Raw genomic sequence first — 16,818 nt, forward strand, 5'->3', positions numbered from 1 at the left:
TTCAAGAGAGACAAAGAGCTTGGAGAATGAAGAAAAGCTGGAAAAGCCAAGAATATAGTTTAGAAGCACATTACATGGTGAAATGGCCAAGGAATGGGAGGAGAGACTCAGACCAGGAATAAGAAATGGACAGACAAGAGTACCTTGGTTGTAGAGGGAGTGATGAGGAAAGGAAGGAAGGAAGGAAGGAATGCTTTTACCTTACTGGGTTGGACCGTTCTGCGCAAGTCCTCCATCCAGCGGGTCCTCTCGATGGCAGATGCACAAGCAAACCAGAGGCGTCCCCCAGTGCTCAGGACCTGGGAAAGAGAAGGACAGTTTATAGGGCAGCTGCTAAGCCATTCTGTTCTCAGTTCTCCTGACACAGTAGAGATCCCTCCAGTGACCATACCCATTGATGAGAAGTAGTGAGGGCCAGTGGTGGGATTCAAATAATTTAACAACTGGTTGTTTACAAGCACCCTTTTAACAACTGGCTCTGCTGAAGTGGTACGAACCGGCTGAATCCCACCACTGGTGAGGGCACACAAGGTCATCTGAGCCAGGACTCCCAACTGGATCCCATGCATTTGCATGAAAGACACTTCATGCCCTGCCCTTATTTACACCAGGCCCAAGACTACCAGAGGAATTTCTCACAGCTTCAGGTGTGGCCAAGTTAGTTGCAGGGAGAGAACAGAAGTAGCTTTCCCTGCCTTGGGACGTATACTGGATGAAGAAGAAAGAGGCAGCGTGCACACACAGAACTCATTTCACCCGAGTGCTGAGAGGACAGCTTCCCGGCAAGGGCTGAGTCCCACCACCTGTCGCTCGAAAGATTACAAGAAGTCATCATTACCTCAAAGCAGTATCGTTTTCCTAGAAGGCTGCTGTGAAGCGGGCGAATCAAGACATCTTTCTCACTGCTGAAGTCCAGGAGGAGCTCTGAGCCAGGCAGGACCTCTCTGTGGAAGGGGACAGAAAACCAGGACTGAAGAGGCAGCCGCCGTGCCTCAGTAACTGCGGAGGGGAGGCATTTGCAGTAAGGGAAATGCACACAGAGAGGCAGGATAGTTTTAAAAGAAAAGTACCATGACCCCGGTCTGTTTATGACCCCTGTGCTTGCTTTTTGCAGTTCTGTCCTCCATTTCATGTCATAATGTCAAGCACGGAATCTGTGACTCTGCAACTTGAAGGTTTAGAAGTCTTTATTGGCAAACACGTAGGCTGGAGTGAGAAAGCTAGTTCTGCTAGAACAGTCAAACAACCCCAATATATCAATCCCGTGTCCTCTTAAGAACATAAGAACAAGCCTGCTGGATCAGACCAGAGTCCATCTAGTCCAGCACTCTGCTACTCGCAGTGGCCCACCAGGTGCCTTTGGGAGCTCACGTGCAGGATGTGAAAGCAATGGGCTGCTGCTGCTGCTCCCAAGCACCTGGTCTGCTAAGGCTTTTGCAATCTCAGATCAAGGAGAATCAAGATTGGTAGCCACAGATTGACTTCTCCAAACCCCTTTTAAAGCTATCCAGGTTAGTGGCCATGACCACCTCCTGCAGCAGCATATCCCAAACACTAATCATGCATTGTGTGAAGAAATGTTTCCTTTTATTAGTCCTAATTCTTCCCCCCCAGCATTTTCAATGTATGCCCCCTGGTTCTAGTATTGTGAGAAAGAGAGAAAAAACATTCTCTCTGTCAACATTTTCTACCTCATGCATAATTTTATAGACTTCTATCATATCCCCCCTCAGACGACTCCTCTCCAAACAAAAGAGTCCCAAACGTTGCAGCCTCTCCTCATAAGGAAGGTGCTCCTCCCCCTCCCATTCCCTTAGCTCTGTCCCACACTACAGAAAGTGCGAGAGACAGGAATGCAGGATGGACTCAAGGTCAGGAGACTGAGGTAAAGCCGCCTGGCCCCGGGTGCCTCTACTTGGTTGCCTGGGGAAAAAGAAAGTGTTTTGCCAACAGCTTGTTCTTCCTCCCTGGTGCTTCTCTGTGTGATGCCAGACTCCCGCCTGACAGATGTGCAGTTTGACCATGATCTACATATCACAAAGTCCTTGTATCTTCTATGTGTTGGAAGAAAGGGACTGTACGCTGTTTCCTGCCTCATCCTGCAGAGGGGGTTTTTACTAGCGAGCTAGTGGCTAGATAGGGACTTAGGAATTTGTCACCTTTACTCTATCATGCTGTGTCTATCCCTTTGATGTAGACTGATACTCTTAGGGACTTCCTCCCTTGCTTCCGCCTTCTTCTCGGACACTCTCCATTACTCTTACCTTCACCATGCCTAGGGAGAGGATGTGTCTCCTACGCATCCGCCTCCATCCAGCTAGATTAGACTAGATAGTGAACCTATCTCTCCACCTTTCTATCCAGAATGGAGTTCACTAATAAATACTCTTTTTATTAGATAAGAAACTACAAATGACTCTGACTTTCTTTTGTGTCTGAAGTTCTCTAGCAAGCTCAACCACGTGTTTGTACCCAGGTAAGCTTCCCTGTGTTTAGCCTCTGTGCCACTCTGCTACTTTTCAAGGGATACACACGCACCAGGTGTGGATCTCCCAACAGGTTATGGGCCCAGCATTTAAGAGGTTAATTTTGCCTCAGCTGTTTTGGGCACCAACCGTTTTTGCTTTTAAGTTTTGAGGAGTGCACATGCAAACAGGAGCACCTTTGAGAAAGCACGTTTTGGAGTTTTGAGCTTTTGAATGAGAGAGGAACTTGACACTAAGGAGTTAACTTTTGTTTGTTTTTCCCTCGAACTCTGAGGAGGAGTTTGCCGAGGGCTTTTGAATCCTTCTTTGATCACGATGGTACCATAACGCGAAAGTATCCTCTCTTTGATTTTGACACAGGATAATTATTTGGAATGGAGAGATCGTATTACATTGGCACTGGACGCAGAGAATTATTTGGAGGTCTCTGAGCAGAATCCGCCCCCAGAAGGGAACACGAATGAAAGCCGAGCTGTGTTACAGAAATGGATCCGGACTGACGCAAGGGCAAGGCACCTGATCTCCTTGTGGTTCGTGAGTAATACCGCTATCACATATTCACATTTAAAACGCTAAATTGATGCTCGAAAAGTTGCAAAACTTATTTGGCGAGAGCCCTTGGGCTTCTGTTCACACCTTGCGAGCAGGTCTCTATAGTCTAAGGTATAGAGAAGGGGAGGACTTCCTCACCCATTTGACAAAAGTTGAAGATTTTTTTACTAAGCTAGCAAACGCAAGAGAACCTCTAACAGAAAGTGCTAAAACATCTGCCTTATTAACAATGCCATCTTCATTTAAATCGATTATATCTCAGTTGGAACGCGGATAAGACTATGACATTTGATCAAGCTGCATCTAGATTATCCTCTGAGATCAGCTTAAGTCGCACATTAGAACTTCAGGAAAGCCAGCCAGCAAGGGAAAACTTTGCCTTCTTGACAAATCATGCCAAACAAAGGGTAATTAACAGACACCCAAGGCAAACGAATTTCCATGAGGTTGCCAGGGCAACGCAGCCAGAAGGACGTGGTCACATGTCTGTAACCAGAGATCAGTCCTTTGGAATGCGAAATTTGGGAACAAATGTCAAAGGACAATCATCTGTGAATTGCTCTTCAACCAGAGGGCCTCTCAGAGCCAAAGTACATACCAAGTGTTTCCGGTGTCACCAAGAAGGACATCTAGTGGACGAATGTCCAAATAACACCCAACGAAAATATTCTCCACCAAATGAGAAAAAGTTTGCTGACAGGACAGGTCGTAACTATTTCTTAAAGCCACCAAAAGAGAGGGTATCCGCGAAATTATTCTTGATAGCGGAGCTACCCAAAGTATTTTTAATGATTTAAACTATTTCACAAAACTTCATGTGACTTCTCAGCAACGTATTTTTATGGCTAATGGCTCCAGTCTCATCGCCAGACAGCAGGGCACTGTGCTTATTGAGTGCAAGCTACCTGATAATTCAATCAGAAAATTTATTCTAGAAAATGTGCTATATGTACCAAAATATGGATACATCTCTGATAGCATCTCTGATCTAGGAAAACGCAGGCTATGCCATCACATTTCCCCAAAAAAGGAAGATGCCACGCTACTTCAGAGAAAGATCACAAATTATGCATGAACTGCTTATAATATTATTGAAGGAGTATATGCTAAAAGTGCAACACTGTACAGGGAAACAATGGACTGTTTCCTTTGATGAATCTGAGAACAATGATTTTTATTATGACTCTTGGATTTTAAAGTCCATGAGGTGAATTTTGCTAAGTCATGTAAACCAGATAACAGAGAGAGAGATCATTTATTCAGCAAAGCTTACATGTAGCTGAAAAAAGTGTTTCGGAATAAGGATTTTAAGAAACAATGCCTTAATAACAAAAGAATGATGGACTGTGTTTTGAAGGATTATAATACCAGAGAATCTGTGTGACATGAATGAACAAAATGGATTTTACACTGTTGATGGAATTGGAAGCGACTGTGCACACCGATGATTTTGAATCCAGAGAGATGTGTGACATTTGATGATGAATGGGATTTTGAAAATGAGTGCACTGTAATTCTGAGAAATTGTGGAAAGATGGATTTTGAATCAGAGACTGGAATTTTGATTGTGCAAGTGATTACCAGTTCATGCCTTCGGGGCACACCATGACCAGGACCCTGCCCTGTGATGATTGGCAGAAAGATGACAGCTTAGGATGATCCAGAGGATAAAATACTCCTGACCAGGATGTTGACCCAATGCTGACAAGTGCAGCAACAGAGGGGGGGATGCAATCCCAAGAATTGGGAGGTGAGATCTAATTAGAACACCCGAAAAAGGAAATGCCTCCATTGAAGCAATCCCACCTTGCAAGATCAGCTGTAAAATGAACCAAAACCAATGGAAAGACTCTTCTGATGAAACTTTTGGATTCAACCGGTCAAATCTTTACTCACCATAAGAACTTTGCCTGCAGCACGCAGCCAGGCAAGCAGGTGAGATGAAAATTCAACAGATAAAGATCAAATCCACATTTTGAGCAACGCGGTTACTTCAAGCAGATCTCTCAAACAAAGTATAGGCTGACCCATGCCTTTATGCGTCAAGAAACAGAAATGGAAAATGGACTTATATTTCTTTGCTTTTAATAAAGAACTACTTTTAGCCTATGATGACCAAGATGACTACAAAGGATTACTACAATATCTGAACCAACAACTTTGAAATCATACAACTAGGAAAAGTTGCTAACTACCTAGGGAATCCAAATTGAAAGAGAGAAAGACGGAGCTTCTTCTGAATCAAACAACAAAAAGATCAACAGACCTAATCAACTTCTACTGAATCTGCTTACAAGTAGCGTGATCTAGCTCCCATTCCTATGCAAACGAAAGTTACATAGCAAAGGAAGATAACTTCACCAAACAACTCTCTCTGACAACACCAAGTATAAAGAAGCTGTAAACAAACTTCTGAGCATCAGTACTCAAACCCGAACCAGATATAAGTACACAGCAGTCGGATTACTTAAGAAGAAAGATTGCTTTACACCAACAGTGAAAGACTGGAATGCAACTCACAAAGAGTGTCTAGATATTTGAAAGGAAGTACAGAACTTAAACTGAAAACTACCAGCTACCAAAGATGCTACACTCAATAGCTTATGTTGATGCAGACTGGGCTGAGAGACTTCAACTGACAGTGAGCTGCCTACCAATGGTCAGATTCTCCTCATTATTTCTTTGAAATGGGTCCTATTAGCTGGTCAAGTACCAAACAAGAAGTAACAGCAGCATCTACCACAGAAGCAGAATATGTATCAGCTGCTCAGTGCTTGTCAATTTAACTACAAATGGATATGTCAATCTACTAAAAGACTTAGGTAAGGAACCATCACTTCCTATACCCAGTGTATGAAGACAACCAAAGCTGCATCAAACTATCCAAAACAAGAAGACGGAAGGAACGAATCAACCAAGCACATTGATCCAAAGTACCACATACAATGAGACATCTGCAAAAGGATGGCGCTATTCAACTGATCTAATCAGCCACACCACAGCCGGTAGATGCTTGCAGATCCCTTCACTAAGCCTTTTTCCCCTAGCTTAAAACTACAGCTTTTGAGAAGCTTAGAAGCAAGATAAGCCTGACTACCTGGAGTCAAGAAACATCGTAGAGGGGGGGGTGTTGGAAGAAAGGGACTGTAATGCTGTCTCCTGCCCTCATCCTGCAGAGGGGTTTTTACTAGCGAAGCTAGTGGCTAGATAGGGACTTAGAATTTGTCACCTACTCTTATCATGCCTGTGTCTATCCCTTTGATAGATCAGGTTTCCAGATGTTCAGGAATGGTGTTAATTCCCATCAAGCTTTCTACCAGCATGGCCAATTGGCCATGCTGACAGAGGCTGATGGGGATTGTAGTTCCTGAACATCTGGAGAGCCGCAGGTTCCCTACCCCTGATGGTAGACTGGGATACTCTTAGGACTTCCTCCCTTTGCTTCCTCTCTCTCAGACACTTCCATTACCTTTTACCTTCAACCATGCCTAGGGGAGAGGATGCGGTCTCCCACGCGATCCACACCTCCATCCAGCTAGATTAGATAGATCAGGAATCATGCTTCCAGATGTTCAGGGTCCAGCACTTATCAGCTCTTACCAGCATGGGCCAATTGGCCATGCTGGTAGGGGCTGGTGGGGATTGTAGTTCCTGAACATCTGGAGAGCCGCAGGTTCCCTGTACTCCCTGACTATGATAGTGAACCTATCTCTCCACCCTCCTTTCTATCCAGAATGGAGTCTTCACTAATAAATACTCTTTTTTATTAGATAAGAAACTACAAAATGACTCTGGACTTCTTTTGTGTCTGAAGTTCTCTAGCAAGCTCAACCACGGTTTAAATTGCAGGTAAGCTTCCCTGTGTTTAGCCTCTGTGCCACTCTGCTACTTTTCAAGGGATACACACGCACCAGGTGTGGATCTCGCAACACTATGTAGAGTTTTAACATGTAAAAGGCTGACTCAGACCGAGATTGTTAGTGTAAAGGATTCAATGGTGTTGATGGTGAAGTAACCTTTGAGCAATTCAGCCAGCCCGGCGATGGGCCACGCACCTTTATCTTATGGAGATGAAGTCTCCGCCCCATGGGAATCAGGAAGGGGATGGGGTGAATGGTATTATAACCTGTAGTTTACGGGAAGTGTCATTCTGCTACCGCGCAGTACTTGAGCTTTCTAAGATGTCTTAAAATGGACTTTCATTACCAAAGCCTTTTATTTCTGCCTATGGAATTCTTACATTGTGGCAGGAATCCTAATTCATCTATATATATTCCTCCTTGTGCAGTAACTTTGTCTTGGCGGCGGAGAGGTTGAATGTTACTGCGGAAGCGTAGCAAAGAGTTCACCTTCTGATCTAGAGAACCGGCAGGAGAACTGGCCTCGCTGGTGGTTCTTCTCGCCCCTCGATCAGCACGAAGTCTTCCTTTAATTCGCTGGTGGGACGGACGCATCGAACATGTAAATTTTATGATCGCTGGGGCCGTCCATGGATCGCCCGGAACGGATCTCTACCCGTCGTGATTACAAACCTCTTATAAACCCGTCATGGAGGAGACGGGCTTGACCACCTTCTTCATGTGGGCAACCCAGGAATCCATTGAACATTCCTGGACTCAGATTTTGGCGATGCTCCTATGAACCACCACCGGCACAGCACTGGGGTCTGCTAAAGCGACAATCGACTCAACCTGGAATTGGGAGGTATCCGCATCGCTCCCAATCGACTCCCCATCCCGTCCGCGACCGCACCTGAGGTGCCTCGAGCCACCGTGGCTACGGGCGGCTACGTGTCTCCGGCTCGCTCTGATGACGTAAGAGTTGAAGAAAGGTATTCCCAGTTGACCGCTTCTCCCATCGAGAAGACTGGGATGAGGAAATAGGGTTTAATTTCGAAGATGCCCAAGCTGCATGGAACCGCGAACGCCAGCGCGGGAGGAGGAACGGCACAGTTGCAGCAAGAGCGCCAAACCCTGCAGAGGACCGGAACAGCAACGCGAAAGAAGTCCAGCTCGAAAGTTGGACCGTGCTAAAGACGCTGCCATCTAACGGCAATATGCTCCAGAATCTGTCAGTCCATGATAAAGTCCTGGGAACAGTCCAGACTGATTTCCATAACGGGTAACGCGAAAGCGTTCAGGTTCTGGGCGCGACGCAAGAATTGGAAGCCCTCCCAAACGGGATCCGCTTAAATTAGGGCTTATGTTAAGCTTTGCATGCGCACTAAGATGCATTGGTCTTCGCAAGGAGAGGGAGCTGGCTGCTTTGGAGAGGGAATCCATGAGGCAGCAGACCAGAGGGCCGCAAGTTGGAACCTATGTTGTTACTGATCATGCCGGTGCTGGGGCTTAATGCATCTGTCCACAATTCAAATGCCAGCTGCACCGCCAGCTCGATTCCAGCCCTCTGTACAACAGCTTCGCTCAACCTGCTCAGCCAGCGCAAATCACCTCCGTATGCCAAGAGCCGCCGAACGGGCTATTTCGCCCCGCCATACTACAGCCCGCTTTGATGGGGACCGCTTCCAAACTTCTACTTCATCTTGGGTAACTCAATGCCCACTTGGAAGACTATGATGATCTCTACCGGTCTGAACGCTAAAATACGGACATCAGGCTCGCAACCCTAGATGGGCGCAGCCGATCACTGGTTCGTGGACTGCTTTTGATTGCAGGATGAGGACTCTCGCACAGTGCCCGTGATTCCTCCAAGCTTTGAGAGAGCGCTACAAGATCCAGGCCGAATGAAGCTATCCGCACCATCAAAACCATCCAGCAAGGCAACCGCCCGCTTGCAGAATCGGTCCGAATTTCAGGCGCGGCTGCTCACTTCCTCCTGAGTGGCCTGAACGCATGAGATAATACTTCTCGGATGTTGTGGATAGCAAGCTACTGAAACTGTGTGTTTTTAACCGGTTCCTCGCATTGCAGATTGATCCAGTTAGGGTCTGGGTGGCGCCTCGCTTAAACCGCTTCGCCAAGGTACAATCACTCCATCGCCTCGGCAAACTACTCACGTGCTCCACAAGTCAGCCCAGCCGCTTCATCAAAATCACCTCTGAACGCTTTAATTTAAGGGCCTTTACTCGCGGAGGGCCAGGTCATCTAGCCGCCAACTGTCCTAAGAATCAAAACCAACCGCCCATTCACAGACTCGCCTGCCAAACCACCACGCAGGTCAGGGGTCGCTTCCCCCCACTGGCTCGCCTAAAGCGGTGACCGGCTTACCCAGAGGAGGGGAAGCAGCTGTCTGTCTTCTTCAGCCCCATGGACATGGGTTCACTGATCGTGAGTGAAGGCAGCCCCATTACTGTCAAGCATTGGCCAACTAAACACACTCGCCGCATTATAGCCTCGCCACCCCTTGTGGGATTCCGCCGCTCCCACTGCTTAATGCGTCTCCAGGTGGCAGAGAGGAGCTTCTTGTGGTCTGACCCTGAATTCCCGCTTAAGCTCATACCATTCACCCAAATGGGATCGCAGCCCTCGAAACGGGCTGACCGCCCACAAAAAACACAGCCGCTCCTCCGCTACCACCATTGGGAGAAAATTGCTTCTCTTAGACAGTGGCCAAACACTCCATGCTTCAAAGCATGCCTTGGTTGTTGTTACATGAACCAAATTCATTTGGAAAGAAAGCGATCCTAGGAATTCACTGACCCTCCCCGCGTGAACACACATGAATTGGGAAGAAACGCCTCCCTGACACTCCCTGCTATTTCCTCAGTGATTGCCCCGCATTCTAATATCCCACCTGCATATCAGGATCTTAGCCAGAGTTTTTCTAGAGCAGGAATGCATCAATTGCCACCCCACAGAGACACTGACTGTAAAATTGTCATACAACCAGGGGTTAAGAATCGCCCAAGGGTGAATTCCACGATGAGTCCCAATGAGGAAGCGAACTTCGCGGCTTTCTTAGACAAGAACCTTGCTCGCGGTTTCATATCGGGCGGGCTACCAAACACACACACGCCAAGCCCCCCGCTTTTGTTTGTCAAAAGAAAGATGGTCTTTACGGCTTTGGGTACAGATTATCGAGGTCTCCAACGCGCCCCTGTCCAATATCCTTGCCTTTGATCAAGGACCTTCAGATGCACTCGCAAAGGACGATTTTACTAAATTCAGGACTTGGAGAGAAGCTTACCGCAGAGTCAGAATTGCTGAAGGATATGAACACCTGATCAGCGCTTTAATACAAAGTTTGGACAGTTTGAATATTTAATAATGCCATTCGGGTTAAGTGGGTCCCCCGGAGCTTTCATGGTCCTTATCAACGGTTCTCCATGATTTACTGTACAAGGAGTTGTTGTATATTTAGATGACGCTTTAATTTACTCTATAAACTATAGAAGAGCATGGCCGTTGGTCCGAGGTATTGAAACGCTTTGTTTATTAAATCAACTCTCTTTGCTAAACTTCCAAATGCTGTTTTCATCAGACCTCATTGACTATTTAAGTTACCGGATCTCACCAGGGCTTAAAAAATGGATCCCGCTAAAATTGATGCAGTTCAATGGCCTGCCCCACCAACCGCAAAGAATCCCAGTCGCTTCTTCTTGGTTTTGCTAATTTCTATCGTGATTTTATAAATTTCAATTTGCTGAACTAACTCTCCCTCCTTTCACAGACCTCTTTACTTAATTAAGGGTAAAGATTCACTGTCCGCCAAGCCCGGGCCCCCTTCTCTGGTCTGAGGAATGCTGTCAAACAACCTTTCAACTATTAAAATCTGCTACCAATCAATCCTAAAGCACCCCACCCAGATCTCCGCTGTATCTACGGACGCCGGGATGCCACCGGGCAGCCCTGTTGCAGAAAAAATAAAGATGGTAGACTGGTTCGTGCTTATTTGTTCAAAAAAAATTCTCTGCCTAACCCAACTGACTAGCATTGGCGACTCGCGCCATCAAAGCAGCACTTCTCCACTTACGCCACTGCTGAGGGGGCTAAACACCTTTCAAGTTTGGTCGATCATAAAACCTGGGCAGCTTTCCACCCCTCAAGATGTCCGCAAAACAACTTCGCCAATGCATTTCTTTTCTCGCTTCATTTACAGTCCATTTTTTTCCTGGGAAACCAACAAACTGGCTGACGCCTCGCTACTACCCGAGGGTGGAGCTGCTCATGACATTCCACGCACCGCTCTTTCCCATTAGTTAGCTGTCACCATCTTCAACGCCCCTCCACCCTGCTCCCAGTCTCGCTCTCCTTTCCCAAGTGGAATTGGAGTGAGGGCTGCATGAGCCCCAGCCGCTGAAGGGGACTCCCAATTGCGCTTGAGAATGGAGTTTGGCGGAGGGGGAATTGTCGCGTTCGCTAAAGTTCTGAAGCTTGCCAATGGCGTCTGCCTCGGGCTGGATATTTTGCTTTTGAAAACTCTGCACCTAGCTCCGCCGCAGTTCTGTGGCGCCGCGCAAAGACATTGAGGCTTACATTAAAGGCTGCCTCGGGTTTGTGCAGAAGCCAAAACCATCCCGAAAGTTTTCTCCCATGGACTGTTGAAACCTCTCCCGTAGTTTCCCGCCCCTTTGGGAAGTCATCGATTTCATTACAGATTTGCCCGAAAAGTCATGGCAACACGGTTTTATGGGTGGTGGTGAAATTTATTCTAAGCAAGCCCACTTTATTCCATGTGCTCCATCCTCTGCTCCGCTGCACGCTGTTTATTCAACATGTTTACCGCTTCCATTCCGCCTTCAAGGTGGAACGCTCGACCGCTGCCCCCACCACCCAAAGTTCTGGAAAGCTTTTGGATTGTTGGGAGTCGCCCCGTCACGCCTCTACCACGCTCAAAGTGACGGCGACGTGAGAGAACTAACAGAACCCTAGAGCAGTATTTACTTTTTGTTACACCAACTACCACCAAGACACAATTGGTGCGAGTTTATTCGCTTAAGTGAGTACTCTACACAGGTTCATAGTAGTACAAAGAAAACCCCTTGAAATTGTGTCTGGTCGCTTCCTTCCCGGGCCACAAGTACCACAACTACCCGCAGCTTGGACCCCCCCCAGAATTCCGTTAACAATGGATTTCATCCCGGCCAGGATGAAGTCGGTCCAGACCGCTTCTTTATACAGCAAGCAAAGGACTTCAAAACTGCAAAGCGGATAAACACCGGCCAGATTCTCCGCGGTGGGCTCCTGGGTGTATTTATCTACAAAAAAATCTCTGTGAGACGGCATAAATTTCCAAACTTGGCAAGAGTATCGTGACCTTTCAAATTACTAAAGTGATTAATGATGTCACTGCCCGCGACGGCTCAACTCTCTGCAACATCCATCCTGTCTTCCATTCCAGCTTGCTCAAGGAGGCTCCTGCCTGGCATGCCTGAGACGACCCGCCGGAGAGGCCCTCCGAGCTTCATTATTGATGGCCACAAGCACTTACTTAAATTGACGCCATCCTGGACTCTCGCTTTAATCGCAACCGCCAGAATATTTAAGGCTTCTTGGCAGGGATATTCCTCTGGGTATCAATCAGTATGCAGGGTTTTATTCCGAAAACATTTAGAAGCCCCTTAATCTTATTTCTGCCTTTCCGCACCGCCTTTCCGTGATAAAACTCAAAGGGTCTTCTTTAGGGGAGGCAAGGTAAAGCGATTCAATGAGTGTTGATGGTGGAAGTAACCTTGAGTGCATCTCCCACAGCCCGGGCGAGCAATAGATGCATCGGGCGGAGACTTTATCTCCCGCGCAGAGATGAAGTCTCCGCTCCCATGGGAATCAGGAAGGGGGGATGGGGTGAATGGTATTATAACCTGTGCTTCTGGCGGGAAGTGTCATTCCTGCCACTGCGTGTACTTGAGCTTTCTAAGATGTCTTAATAAATGGACTTTCATTACCAAAGCCTTTTATTTCTGCGTCTATGGAATTCCTTACATTAAGCACAGCATCAAGGGACTGAAGCCTCCTCACCTGGTGCCTTTTTCTTGACCTGAAATGGTCCTGTAGCATCACCAGCTGACCCCAGGGGATGTAGTAATCGAGAGTCACCAGCAGGGCAGGGTAAATAGTGGGCCTCCCCACTTACCGTTTGCGGCATGCTACTCTCAGCGCGAGTGATTTCTGCCGCGGGGTCGGAAGTTCCCACTGCCCCACAGCTTCTGGCAGCTGGGAGCAGTCAGAAGGTGCCGCTTCTTCAGTGCCAGAAAATGATGATGCGCCGCTGAGGGGCTGACGGAGAGCTTGTGAGAGAGTCGAAGGGCAATGGCGCTTGTCACGCCCCGACTCGTTGGGAGCGCCGCTGGACCCCGCGCTATTTGGGGAGAGTAGCGTGCAGCAAACGGTAAGTGGGGAAAGGGCCAGTGGCTCTCCAGGGTTAGCCCAGGTGAGGAAAACAGCCTGTGGGTGGATTTATTCCTGCTTGTAGGGTCCCAAATTGGAACCATGTCCTTGTTAATTATCTCAGCATCAGTCTTGGGAGAGGAACAAGCAGAAGCCAGATGAAAAGGTCAGAGGCGTACGGGGAAAAATGGCGCTTGGAGACATTTGTTCTCCAGGCGCCCCCTGCTATGCCTGGGGCAAGAAGTGGAAGGCAGTGGGAGCAGTGAGGCTCAGTGGGCGAAGGGAGAGGAATAGTAAGGCTCAGTGGGCAGAGGGGGCGGAGCCTGCTGGGGGAGGAAGTGTCAGGCCCAGGGTAACCTATGTCCCCAGGTGCCACCTATCTGATCACATGGGGGCACAAAATCCCACCCCCACAGACCCAAGCTTTCTGCAGGCCTGCCGGGCACTCCTTGGCATGGCTCTGCAGGAGGAAGAGGCCGAAGACCAGTAGCTGGCCTGTAGGGAGGCTGAGGGGCGGGGCTTGGTGGTGGGCGACCCAGGCACCCAGGAGCCAGTCTTCCACTCCGGCGCCCGTCCAAGCTGCCCATCCGAGCCCCACCCTCCCCCGGCCACCCTGCTGGTTCCCATAAGTTTTTTTTTTTAAAAAAAACCTTTTCAAACTTCCTTTAAAAACATATTTTAAAGCCTTTTAAATAAAACAACTCCTCAAATATTTATGTAACCCCCATGCTCAGAATGGGTTGACCCAGAAAGGGGTGGAGACTCAAAGCAGCAAGAGGCTGCTGCAGACCTCATGTAGTTGGAGGAGACAAGGCTACCAGACTCGGACCTTGATTGCTATAAGCCCTTAACACCTTGTTAAGGTAACTGCAATGTTGTTGGGAACTACTGGGAAGGTAGTTGTTTATTTTTGCTATGTTGTAAATGTTGGAGTTTATTGTTTCAGGGCTTCTTTTTATGTTTGTAATGGGTGAGAGTTCTCCTGGAAACCTTCATCATGTTGAATCCTGTTCATCAAGCCCTTGGAGTCTTCAGGAGCCAACCCACTTGCAAAGAAGAATTGGACTTGGCAGTATCAGTAGACTGTAAATATAAGGACTTGAAAATGCAACCTGAACAGGACCTTGAAATGTGATGTTAAATGTTAATGTTTGATGTTATATGTTAAGAAAGTAAACCATTTTGTTTTTAAAAATTGTTGTTGCAAACTCATTCCAAATTCTGCCCCACAGAACCCACAAGCTGAGGTTACATTTACCTCAGCTGTTAAGAAGTATTTAAGTGTCTGAATATGGGGCAAAGGAAGCGCCAGAGAGACACTGAGGAAAATATTCCCCCAGTAGCCAAACAACTCAAAATAGCTAACTTTTATAACATCCAAGTTCCTACTGTGAACTGCTCCTCTGCTCTAATTGACGTTGATAATGAAAGGGAGCATATAAGGTGGCCAATCAACCTTGCAAGAACATAAATAATACAGAAGAATCCAAAAACAATATAAAAGATAAAGAAATTGCTCCAAAGGCTACCGAGTTGCTAGGCCGGCCAGCCTGCTCCAATATATTGCAACTTGCTGCTGCAACAGTAGAGCATATTTACAAGGAGCTAAGGATATTTAACTTCAAAATGGATTCCATCATCAAGGAGCAGGAAGAGAAAAGGCTGCCAGCTTGCAAAGGAGCCCTTGATAAAGCACCCTTTAAGGAGCCTACCTTCTTATTCCACCAAATAGGAAACTCCTCTCATTTGGTGCTTGTCTCTGATAAAGTCTGCCTGACAGTATACAATTATAGAGGAACAACCCCACCCTGGAACACCATGCAGCTTGCTAAAAGGCATTTGCAAATTCTATTAAAGAGAGAAGCGAAACAAGTAGATCTTCAAACAGTGGAAATGGTGAATTTAGGAAATGCCCCAACAAGAGTCATCTTAGGTTTTCAGTCAGACCGCATTCCCTTAACGCTCCTGCGTTCGTGAGCCCAATTAGTAACAAAGAGCATATTTCCAACTTGTGTGTTTAAAAATGATGCTATACTTCTCCTAGGCAGATTCCGCATGGGCCAAAAACAGCGGTGTGAAAATGGTGTAAACCCTTTACAGTGGTGGGATCCAAAAATTTTAGTAACAGGTTCCCATGGTGGTGGGATTCAAACTGTGGCGTAGTGCCAATGGGGCGTGGCAGGGCATGACGGGGGTGTGGCCGGGCATTCCGGGGGCAGGGCATTCCTGGGTGGGGCTGTGGCAAGGACGCAGCCGCTGTGCCGGTCCTTGGGCGGGAAACGAATGCACGCAGGCGCAGGCTGCTACGCACGCCAGTGCACCTCCTGCTAGACTGCTTCAAGTTCTGCGCGCTACTGCTGAGAGGAGGGGCGTAACTAAGGCAAAAATCACATGGCAAAATCACCAATTAGTAACCCCCTCTCGGCACACACAAATAATTAGTAACCTACTCTCGGGAACCTGTGAGAACCTGCTGGATCCCACCTCTGCTTTTACACCTTTTCACACCATTTTCACACCGCTCTTTTTGGCCCATGCGGAATCCGCCCTAGTTTCGAGAGCTAAACACCCCCATCAAAGAAGCCAACTCCCAAGTGCCAAACCTTACTCTGTTGACTCTGCAAAGAAAGTTGATTAAGGTGATGCCAAACAGGAGCAACAGAGAATGGGAAGTTTAATGAAGCATGATGTAGAAATGCAAAATCAGATCCTGGAAAACAATCTGAAGGACTCTTTCCTAGCTCTTCCCGAACAAGAGCAACTGGGAATCATAAAGAGACTGGGAATACTGAATTTAATTCTGAGTAAAAGATGTCAAACTGAGATCCTACAGTCTACACAGGCCCCAAGAGATCCTTTGAGCAAAGAAAATGCAACCAATCCAGACCCATTGCCATCCAAAGGGTCCAGTGAAATGGAAGGAGCTCCTCAGATTCCATGCCAAGTGCTGAGTGACAAGTTGCTTTGCGGAATAGAGCTGGATTCGCATTCTACCAGAGCCCTATCTTATGAATTACATAGTGAAAGGGTTGGGAAAACATGGGCTCAGGAGTTGGCTGAGTTAGCCCAAAACACTGTCACAATTCCCATGAAGGAGCCAAATTGAAGTGGCCCCTCTTGAACCCCTTCCTCCTCTTTCCCAAATGAGTGGCTTTCCCCACCAAGTTTCTAAGGAGACAACAGGAATGCCTTCTGGGAACATGCGGCTGTCCATTCCCCACCCCTCTGCACCCCAGAACCAAAATCTCCAAATGGCAGATGTCCTAGGTCAGTGATGGTGAACCTTTTCGAGACCGAGTGCCCAAACTGCAACCCAAAACCCACTTATTTATCACAAAGTGCCAACATGGCAATTTAACCTGAATACTGAGGTTTTAGTTTAGGAAAAACGGTTGGCTCCGAGGCACACGTCACTCAGGAGTAAGCTTGGTGGCAGTCGGTGGCTTTGCTTTGAAGCAACTGTGCAATGCTTCGAACGGGTGAATCATGACCCT

The 16,818-nt window shown here is 47.3% G+C and overlaps 1 protein-coding gene across 1 annotated transcript in view; it reads right to left on the minus strand.

Moving 5' to 3' along the window:
* RASAL3 (RAS protein activator like 3) overlaps positions 1–16,818 on the minus strand; it is a 75,761-nt gene that overhangs the window by 37,097 nt on the left and 21,846 nt on the right. The window contains 2 exon segments of the mRNA XM_048487724.1: positions 201–299; positions 839–944. Coding sequence (XP_048343681.1) covers positions 201–299; positions 839–944 — 205 coding nt within the window.

Source organism: Sphaerodactylus townsendi, linkage group LG03, assembly GCF_021028975.2.
Source record: "Sphaerodactylus townsendi isolate TG3544 linkage group LG03, MPM_Stown_v2.3, whole genome shotgun sequence".
In the NCBI taxonomy this organism is placed as follows: Eukaryota; Metazoa; Chordata; class Lepidosauria; order Squamata; family Sphaerodactylidae; genus Sphaerodactylus; species Sphaerodactylus townsendi.